This window comes from Mus caroli, chromosome X (assembly GCF_900094665.2).
Source record: "Mus caroli chromosome X, CAROLI_EIJ_v1.1, whole genome shotgun sequence".
Taxonomy (NCBI): Eukaryota; Metazoa; Chordata; class Mammalia; order Rodentia; family Muridae; genus Mus; species Mus caroli.
The window spans coordinates 2,270,141-2,280,276 of NC_034589.1; the positions used below are offsets into that span (position 1 = coordinate 2,270,141).

The 10,136-nt window shown below is 48.7% G+C and overlaps 1 protein-coding gene across 4 annotated transcripts; it reads right to left on the bottom strand.

Annotated features, from left to right (window-relative positions):
* Positions 1-380: 380 nt before the first annotated feature.
* Wdr13 (WD repeat domain 13) lies at positions 381-9,864 on the bottom strand. Of its 4 annotated transcripts, none has more exons than XM_021153247.2 (10): positions 9,800-9,864; positions 9,312-9,391; positions 8,410-8,650; positions 7,501-7,610; positions 7,252-7,382; positions 6,204-6,511; positions 5,262-5,442; positions 5,039-5,180; positions 3,243-3,361; positions 381-2,894 (listed from the first exon to the last, which is right to left on the bottom strand). In XM_021153247.2, exons 2-10 carry the CDS (start codon positions 9,350-9,352, stop codon positions 2,710-2,712), a joined length of 1,458 nt encoding a protein of 485 aa, XP_021008906.1. In that variant the 5' UTR covers positions 9,353-9,391; positions 9,800-9,864; the 3' UTR covers positions 381-2,709. The 4 variants fall into 4 exon arrangements, with proteins under 4 accessions (XP_021008906.1, XP_021008904.1, XP_021008907.1 ...); XM_021153245.2 differs by lacking the exon at positions 9,800-9,864 and adding an exon at positions 9,668-9,791 and having other exon boundaries at positions 8,410-8,616; XM_021153248.2 differs by lacking the exon at positions 9,800-9,864 and adding an exon at positions 9,668-9,790.
* Positions 9,865-10,136: the final 272 nt, after the last annotated feature.

Sequence of the window (10,136 nt, forward strand, 5' to 3'; positions counted from 1 at the left end):
ACCAATGGTCAAATAACAGAATTCCAGATATAAGGTTAAGATTGAAAATCATCAGAGAAAACTAACACAAGTCCACATTCAAGTTCAAAGTCTGATCAGGAGACAATTGTTGGCATAAGCTCAGGTTTTAGATTTGGCTAGTAAGTGGCACATAGTGCTGGGGAAATAATTAATAGATGCTCAGCTTTTAGGCTCAGCCCTGTGTTGCTCTTAGTAGCGTAGCAGTTAGCAAACATCCAAGGTCAAAATCAGATTAAGAACATGGACCAAGGCTGGATTCGAGAGGAAAGTAAAGGAGCCTGGACGATGGAATGACGGGAGAATGCTGATGTCAAGCCAGGGGCACAGTGATGGCGGACAAATGAAGAGAGGCCCAAGTCTAACCAGCAACATTATTTTTTATTCTTTCTTGTTTGCTCAGTGTTTATTTTCCTTCAGGTTGTGAGACAAAAGTGTCACCAAGATAATTTAAAGTAGATAATTTAATGTCAACTCTGCCACCTCAAAAATTGCACAAGGACCCCCCCCCCCAAATCATGCAAACAATATTCATCACCAATCATCCCGAAACCAGACTCATTAAAGAAAATGGAGAGAGTGAAGAAAAGGAGAAAGTTAGAGAAAACTGTTATGTACCCAAATTCTGTTGCTACCTCCAGACCTTGGTTGAATAAGTGCATTCATTTGGTACAGAAGAGTCAGTGCACAGGTCTGAACTGCTAACCTTGGGAGGGTCTCTTACGAGATTAGCACTTAATTGCTGTCTGGCACCCTTTGCTATAGTAAGTTACAGTCCTATAGAGATTATAGAAAAATCACTGACCCTGAAGCTGGATTAGTGATGTTGGCACACATATATGATTTTGACTACAATGACCAGTCCAGCTTACTAACATTCCAATCTAATAACCATTTGCCTAAGATCTGGCTGATGGAGTCAGAAATGTTTTGGCTGGAAGTGACCATACTCTTAAACAAGAAACAAAACAAATAGGAAATTATCTTTTTCCCTCAAAGAGCTGCCGTTAGGTCTATAGATCACCAGGTTGGCGAGACTCAGCGGTTCCAGGATGTTAGCCAAAGTTCCAATTGCTACAAATGTAGTAGCATATGGGAGCTGCAAGAACTCCTGGTGATTCTTCAAACCTTCACATTTCGTCATGACCTAATTACCAAGAGTCATTTAGTAATTTATCTCCTTGCCAATACTCAATAATGAACATTAGTATTTGGTCTCTGAGCAGGTCCAGGACTGAAATAAGGGCCCCAGATGGACATGGCAGGAGACAGGGGTGAACTTAGAGATTTTCTGTTTCTTCCACCCCACAGCAGGAACTGTGGCTCAGCCCCAGAGTCCATGGCTGTATGCGTGTTAATCTAGCTCCAAGAAATCGACACTTCTGCTCACTGCTTGTGGGACACAACTCAACGCACAGGTAAGTGTGGGGTCCACCCAAACAGAAGCTGCCAATGTTGGGGAGTTTGACAGCCTAACCTGGTGAAAGCCTTGGGGTTGAACTCAACATTCTGCACCTAATTTCCCTACTGCTGTCTGAGCCCTCCTCACCTTCCTCACTCAGGAAATAAGGAAAGCTTCCTTCCTCGCTATGGCCCAAGATGTCCCAAAGACCTGTCTCCCGTCATCTCATACACTCCGCCCAATCACACTATTCCAGGCTCAATGCCTCTGCGCTAACCTTTCTTCCTGTCAGGGATGTTCCCCTCCCCCTCCCCTCCCCCACACTGTGACTTTCCTTATTTCATTCAGATCTTTTAAAATGTCATCCGGTTGGGAACAGGCTTCCTGATGACTTTGCCCCCTCCCCTCCCCTTTGTGCAAGCTCATCTCTTTGCTTTTCTTCCTAGCACTCATCTTTAACTCTATTATATACAGATGTGACTTCATCACACGGGGTTAGACCCCAACAAATCTGTCTTGAACTGTCTTATGTTGAAAATGCATAAATATACCTAACCTACCGAACACCCTAGCTTAGTGTCACCTACCTTAAATGTGCCCACAACACTGACATTATTCTACAGGTAGGCAAACTTACCTAATGCAAAGTCTATTTTATAACAAAGTGATTAGCTCACAGAATTTACTGAACACCATACTGAAAGGAGAAAACCAGAACTGGGTATATGCATGTGGTTCGCTACCACTGGAAGGTCAAAAATTCATAAAGTTGAAAAATTATAAAGCAAATTCTACACCAAGGAATGGCTGTACTTTCGTCTCCCGTGTGCTTGCCTCTATTGGGATGCAAGCCCACAGGGGCAGAAATTTCTGTCAGTTGAAGCCACAGCTGTATCCCTACTTCTCAGAACAGCTCAGAACGTCCGTCTCCTGTATGCTTGCCTCTGTTGGGATGCCAGCCCACAGGGTAGGAATTTCAGTTGAAGCCACAGCTGTATCCCTACTTCCCAGAACAGCTCCTGACAACAGTTGGTGCCCTCCCTCCTTCTACTGACTGCATGTCTACGTGATACATCACAGCAGATGCTCAGCAAGTGCTTGCTGAATGGATGAGCACATCACTGCACAACTGGTCCCCCCTCCACTGGAGGCCTGAGAGCTCCCTACTGCCTCCTGGTGGGAGAGCTGAGAGTTGCCCTTCAACACAACCACAGGAATTTAATTTATAACGCAAGACTGGAGTGGAGTGAAGGAGGAGGGATCAGTGGGCAGCACAGGGTGACAGAACCCTACTTTTGCTCTCGTCTCCAGACGATGACCATGCCACTGGCATCACTGGAGGCCAGCAGACTCTCGTCACAGTTGAAGCTGACGTCAAGCACGGGCGCGCTGTGGCCCTGCAGCTTGTTAACAGCAGCCTTGGCTGCCCGCTCCACGTCAAAGAAGTGAACGCACATATCTTCACTGCCTGTCACTGTCCGGATGAGAGGGAAAGGCAATCAGGGGGCTAGGTGACACCCCCACTATGAAGTCTTGAGGTTATATGAGGTGTGAGGGCCTCAGATAGCTTGGGGATAGTTCTACAAGGAACCATCCCTAGATGGGAGCTCATCTGCCTCCTTTGGTTCGGTGAGGAGTATGTGACAGGGTAGTGCGGGCTCTGTGTCTCAGCTGTGGCGTTCTCAAGCTGTTTGTGGCCCCATGTTTAAAGTCTGTAGGTATGCCGCTGTTAGGGCACAAGAGACCACAGGGCCCAGGAAATCACGGGTGTCATGCTGTTGGAACCAGGCTGGCTGCAGGTCCCCAGCGCCTAAGTACTTACCCACACAGGCCCCCTGGCGGAAGGACATGAGGGGGCAGAAGATACTGCGTACAGGGTGGGAACTCTGTTCAATGGGGAAGCTTCTCTTCAACTGTAGCGCCCCTTCGTTGTCCACCACTCTGAAGAGAAAGCAAAAGAGAAGGTCAGGGCACAGCCTCAGCCTCAGCCTCAGCCTCAGGAGATGACGAGTTATAGGCCAGTATACGCTCTGAATCCTGCATCTCAGATATTTACAATGTACACAAAATTTAGATTTTCCTTTTCATTTGGAGACAGAGACTTACTATGTTGTACAAGTTGAGTCTGAGCTCCTGCACTCAATTGATCCTCCTGCATCAGGCCTTTGAGTGCTGGCATCATAGCTGTGTTTCATCACACTAATTTTTCTTTATACTTATGTATTTTCACTTTATGTGTATGGGTGTTTTACCAGCATTATGTCTGTGCACCACGTGTGTATAGTACTAGAAGAGGCCAGAAGAAGGGTTAGATTCCTGGAGCTGGAATTACAGACAGGTGTAAGCTGGCATGACTGCTGGGAACTGAACCTCAGGCCTCTGAAAGAGCAACAAGTGTTCTTAACTGCTGCTGAGCCATCTCTCCAGCCCCTTAGGTTTTGTTTGCTTGTTTATTTTTGGACAGGGTCTTACTGTGTAGTTCTGGCTAACCTGAAACTTGCGATGTAGGTAGGTCAGGCTCGTCTTGAATTCACATAGATCAACCTGCCTCCACCTCTCAAGTACTGTGCATGAGCTTATTATGCGCAGCGCGAGCAAGCGCACTTTTCAAAAGGACTTCTGCCTATCATTTTATACACCCCAGCTGAAGAATTGTAACGTGACAGAAGTGAGTGGGAAGAGGCAATTCCGTCCCCAAATCAAATCAACACAATAATATAGGCTGTGGGTATATCTCAGTGGTGAAGTGTGTTAGTAGCATGTACAAGGTTCTAGGTTCAATTCCCAGACAAAAGAAACAAAAAAAAGAAAGGGAACTGTGGGGATGACTCAAGTGGATAAAGACACATGTTGCCAACTTGACTTCCATTCCGAGAACCTACATGAAGGACAGAACAGACTGCCACAAATTGTCCTCTGACCTCCGTATATGCTCCATAGTATGCAAGCATACACACACACACACACACACACACACGTGAAAAGTTCAAAACAAGGACAGAGGAATACATGCTGGTGTTTTTTTCTTTAGTTATAATGTTGAGAGTGGAACCCACAGCCTTATACATGCTAGGCGAGTGCTCTACCACTGATTGTGAATATTAAATAAGGTGATATATACAAAGTGCTTTGAATGGGACCTGGCCATCGCAATGTTCATGTAGAGTCTTATTACTGCTATTCCTATTTATGTTGCTATTGATATTACCATTATTGCATAGTATATATATATATATATATATATATATATATATATATTGTAGGCAAGGAATCACTACATATATATGTATGTGTGTGTGTATATGTATGTGTGTATATGTATGTGTGTATATATATGTATATATGTATATATATATATATATATATATGTGTGTGTGTGTGTGTGTGTGTTTATATACATATATACATAGACATAGACATAGATATACATAGTGTGTGTCTGTGTGTATGTGGCGTGTTTCTGGGGATGGAACACAGAGCTCTGTACCAGCTAGATCAGCACTCTGCCACTAAGTTACATCCCTGACCCTATCCTCATCATATTATGAGGTCCTCTGTCCTTGGTGAAATTAATGTGACAGAGACAGGTTCTTGTTCCACTCTGGGGGAGGAACCCACCTGTAGAGTAGCAGCTTGTTGAGGCAGGCATTGATGAGCAGTGAGGGGTCCCGTGCTTCACGGCTGACCCAGGACCGGGCAGAAATGCTGGTTACAGGGCTGCCTTCATGCACTACTAGTCGCTTGGCTTTGGTCAGCTTTCCTGAATCAGTGAAGGACAAGGACTGAGTCCTGGGAGAATGAAAACCAGGGGTACCAAACCCGAAGTCTGTGGTCTGCCTACCTGTGGCCATGTCAAAGAGAAAGGAGAAGACACTGCCACGGTCATCGCCTGCCCAGAGCAGCCGACCAGGGGCATCAAAGGACAGGGCGAGGACGCGGCCGGTGAGCTTGCTGGAGCCACCCTTCACTTTCTTGCCTGTGGAGATGTTCATGACATGCACGTTGTGCTTGGCGTTCCCCACCTGTGGGTGACAGGCATACACCATCATTCTGAGCCATCTAGTCCTTTGTGTTTAACACAGTGGGACCGGGGAAGGTATACCAGAAGGTGACCCAGGCACAATTCCTACTCCTTAGCTGTGCCCTCAAAATGCTCACAATAGACGAGTTGGTCTCACGAGACCAAAGCAGTCTTAGTCTCTGAGTCTGAAAATCTCGCCTTGTGACACCTTTACATCTTTCCCTTATACCCGGGACTGTCCCCTCCTGAAGCCCATGAGCTGCTACCATTACAAAGAGACAGAGCCCCAAGCACTAGTTCACTCATGGCCTGTTGTTCCCCTATATTTCAACTTCCTACCCCCCCCAGGTCATGCCAGCCTTTCCATGTCCTTCCTCTGCCCTCTGGCCAGTCTGTCCTGGAGTTTGACAACAGTGGGGCTGCCACTGACAGACTAGATGAGCTTTCAGCCTCATCATCCTGCCCCCTAGCAGCAGCCCCTGTAGACAGAAAACTGTGAGACCGTGGTGGATGGGACCAGTGGAATCCCAGGGCTAGGAGCCAACCCCTCCATCCCAGCTTGGGAGTCTACACACAAGTCTACACAGCAAGGCCATTCCAGACCACAAACTGTGCTTTTCGTTGGTCTCTTTCCCTTTGAGTCTGACCACAGGATGGCTGGGATAGGACTTGGGGGTATTAAACCTGATCCTCTAGTGCCCCAGGACAGCCCTCCAGACCCAGCATGCCCGCCCTTGGTGAGCAGGTGTCCTGGAGCCTGACCACAGTGAGGTTGTTGTTCACTGGCTGGAAGGTGCAGCAGAGCAATTCAGCGCCATCGGGGTCAGGGATCTCACGGATGCAGCGGCCGTCCTCGGAGGCCCAGATGCGCATGGTGGCATCGAGGGAGGTGGACACGAGGATGTCATTGGAGAGGGACCAGGCGAAGTCCGAGACGCCACGTGTATGGCCCCGTAGCACATGGAGCACAGTGGGTGGGGCAGGCACCAGCTGGCACAGGGAGATGCTGCCGTCCAGGGAGCAGCAGGCCAGGCGGTGCCGGTCGTCATTGGCGAAGCGCACCCTTGGGACTGCAAATGCCAAGGAGCCATTTGTGGGAGTCAACACATTCACTAAGCACAAGGAACAGTAGCCTCAACAAAGGACTTTCCTTGGCTGACAAAGGCAGTTGTAATCTTAGAAGGCCTACTGCCAAAATGCTCTCTAAATCTTAGCAGACACTTTGAGGACTGCAAAAGTCTTTTGCAATGCAAAAAAAAATTGTACTGTCTTATTGAGTACTTTACAATAATCAAGCTCTCAGGAGTTTGCAAAACCATCCACACATTATGGCCCACTGTGGCCTCTGCAAGGGAGTTACCATCAGCAAAGGTTTTGAACTCTTCCAAGAGACTCAAGCACTCAGGCAGCCTGCTACAAAGGACTCTCTTGGGTTTGTGTAGCTCTTTCTAGTACCTACATTACCAAAACCTTCTTGGACCACTTTGCAGAGGGCTTTTGCATTTGCTAAAGGTTTTTTTTTTTTTTTTTTCTTTTTTCTGAGANAGGGTTTCTCTGTGTAGCCCTGGCTGTCCTAGAACTCACTNTGTAGACCAGGCTGGCCTCGAACTCAGAAATCCNCCTGCCTCTGCCTCCCGAGTGCTGGGATTAGAGGTGTGTGCCATCACTGCTTGGCTTTGCTAAAGGTTTTATCAGTGCTAATTCCTCCTTCTGAGGTATGGTGCCAGAAGCCTTGCATTCTAGAAAAGGATGCCTTGGGTAGTTGTTTGAACAAATGTTTGGCGATGGGCCCTGCCACCCGTTAGCTCACCTGCCTCATCCACGTGTTGGTCAAAAACATGGTACATGCCTGCAAAGGCATAGTTCTCACTCAGCGACGTGTCCCCGGCCATGGCCCGACTTGCCTCTGCCACCGATGTGGGTACCACACTGCCAGGAGGCCTGAGCCCCAACAGGAGGTGGGGGTGATAGGAGGTAGGTGTGGGTGTTCAGACTGCCACGTCCCAGGGCCCCTCTCCTCCTGGTGAATCTCCACCCTCTGCCTGCCTCTGGTATGTACCTGTCCTCATAGACTGCACGATTCATTTGTGCCTGCAGCTGGTAGGAACCTCGGCTGACAGATCGGCGGTGTCCTCGAGCCCCCAGGGCTCTGGGATCATCTTCAAAGTCCTACAAAGAGAAGAGGGTTGGGGATGGTGCATACCTCTAATTCCAGCACTTTGGGAAACTGAGGCAGGAAGGTCACTGAGCTCAAGGCCTGCCTTGGCTACACAGTGAATTTGAGGCCAGTCTGGGTGAGATCCTGTCTCAAAAAGAAGAGAAATTAGTCTCTGAGATGAGCTTAAATCTGGGGCCTGACTTCTCGACACCACACATGGCGCCAGCCACCACTGTCACTGCTCACTTGTGTGGTTTCTGTCCTTGCCTGTTCCAAACATCCTTAGTACATACATGTTTTCCTCACAAGGGATGACTACTTTCTCCCCAGAGAAGCACTCAAATCAGTCTCTCACTTCTGTCAGGCTTCAGTGTTCCCTCCCCAGAGAAGTCTTCCCTAGTAAGCACAGCTCCCTCCTTTAGCTCAAAGCAATGACTTTTCATTCTTCTTGGCCATGTTGAGAATAGAACCATCAGTCTCATACATACTAGGTAATCACGCTAGTCACTGAACTATATCCATGCACCAAACACTTGTGTTCCTTTTTGTTTTTTAAGTCTGTTGTATGTTACTATCTTTGCATTGCTTACTATGCCATGGTAAATTATCAACTCATCAATCTGACTTGCTCTGTGTTTATCTAATTCACTGTCTGCTTATCAATGTTCATTGACTTGGCTTCTATATTCCCTTTTTTGTCCTCTAGTGACCCTGAAACAGTACTTTGTACATCACTGATGTTTGACCAAAAGCTATGGCGACTACAGAGGCAGGGGAGATACATGGTGGGTGGTGCAGCTAGGAGCTCACCTCCATTCGATCAAGGGTTGTTCGGCTGCTGCGGACAATGCTGTTGCTATAGGCACGAGCACTGCCTGGTTCTGAGAGTGGCCCGTAGCGTTGGCCCAATAGCTGGCCCCGTAGCCTCAGGTACTGCCGACGCAATGCTGGGGGGTGGCCAGCTTTGGCATTCTCTCGAAGCAGCTGGCTGCGCCGGCGGATATACTGAGTCCGAAACTGTGGAAACGTTGGTGTACGGTAGGCGTTGTACCTGTGGGGTCCAGGAGGCAGGGCAGGCAGCAGGCACAGGACAGAGGGAATAAATCAGCTCGAGGTGGTACAAGGTTTGGCAGTGACTGGGATGGTAAGAGTGAACAAGAGCAGCAAAGGGGGATTTCTCTTGGGATTGTGATGGGGGGCAATTATGCAATAATTAGTGGTTATGATGAAAAGATCACTCTAGCGACAATATAGACAATTTGCAGCTCTGTTGGGGTCAGTCTGGGCCAGCTGTAATATCAGTCTAGCATGATGACATACGTCAGATTGGTAATGTACATCAATGGAGGTTAGGGTCAGATAACGGTAGAGGTTAGTATGGGGTAGCAATTGTAATAATAGTAGGGTAGTGATATCGAGAAAAGTTGGGGAAGAGGATAGGCAATGAGGGACTAGATAGGAATTCACCAGCCTGACTTCCACTACCCACTCAAAGACAGTCTGCGCATGTCCATTTCAAACCGCATTTTCCCAGCATGCTCTTTAGAACCTGCTCCAGCCCCGGCCACTTAACCACAGGACTTTCCCACACCATGCTACTGCGCATGCTCACGCAGCCGCACCAGCCAACTTCTCCGCCCAGCTTCACTTATCGCCAATGCTCATGCACCACAGTAAGTTCCTCTCCCATGGGCTCCAACCCCATGCCTCACCTCGCGTCCACTGCTAATACTTGCTGCCACACCGCGGCCATTCCCTGGCTTCCTTCTTTGGTTTGTCTGCCTGCGGGAGCCTGCAGGGCAAGGGCTTGGAATGTCAGCGTCCCAGGCAGAGAAAATCTAGTTCCGCCCCTTCCACCAGGTGACAGTTGCCATAGATACGAAGTCCCTCCACACAGGTGATGTCGCAAAATCCCACTGGGTCGTTAGCGTGGTCATCACCCCAGCCCTGCCTTTCCTGGGCAGCACTCCGGTGACTCACAGCAGCAGTTCAGACATGACCCCGCCCTCCCCAGTTGCCGTAGCAACGCCCCTCCCCCCCATAGCAAGTCTTGTTTGACATTCCCCACCCATCAAGCCTTCTGCCCTCCGCCTTCCCGTTTCTGGTCCTAGAGCATAGCTCAGGATCCAGGACCACCTCCGGGGCTACCCCTAGCTCTTGAGGCGCCCCCACCCCACGGCGACCCTGAGCCCAGTGTCACCGGTTCCTTCTCTCTCTTCTCCCTGTCTCAAGCTCCAGGCAAGATGGCTGCCTGCAACCAGAAAGAGCTGCGGAGCACAGAGCAAATCGATAGGAACCTTTCCTAGGGCGTGGGAGCCTCGCAGGCGCATTAAAGGACTGTAGTTTCCCGTACAAGGACCGAGGCTCCACCCCTTGAGTTCTATTCATTTCCCCCTTGACACCTTTTGTATAGACAGGGATAATGTACTGGGATCAGAAGGACAAGAATGCGTGTGCCAACCACTAGCTAAAAATCAGAAATAAGACTTTCTCGTGAAAGTGGTTTAGGCTGCTTCTTAGCAGCACACATTTGGCCA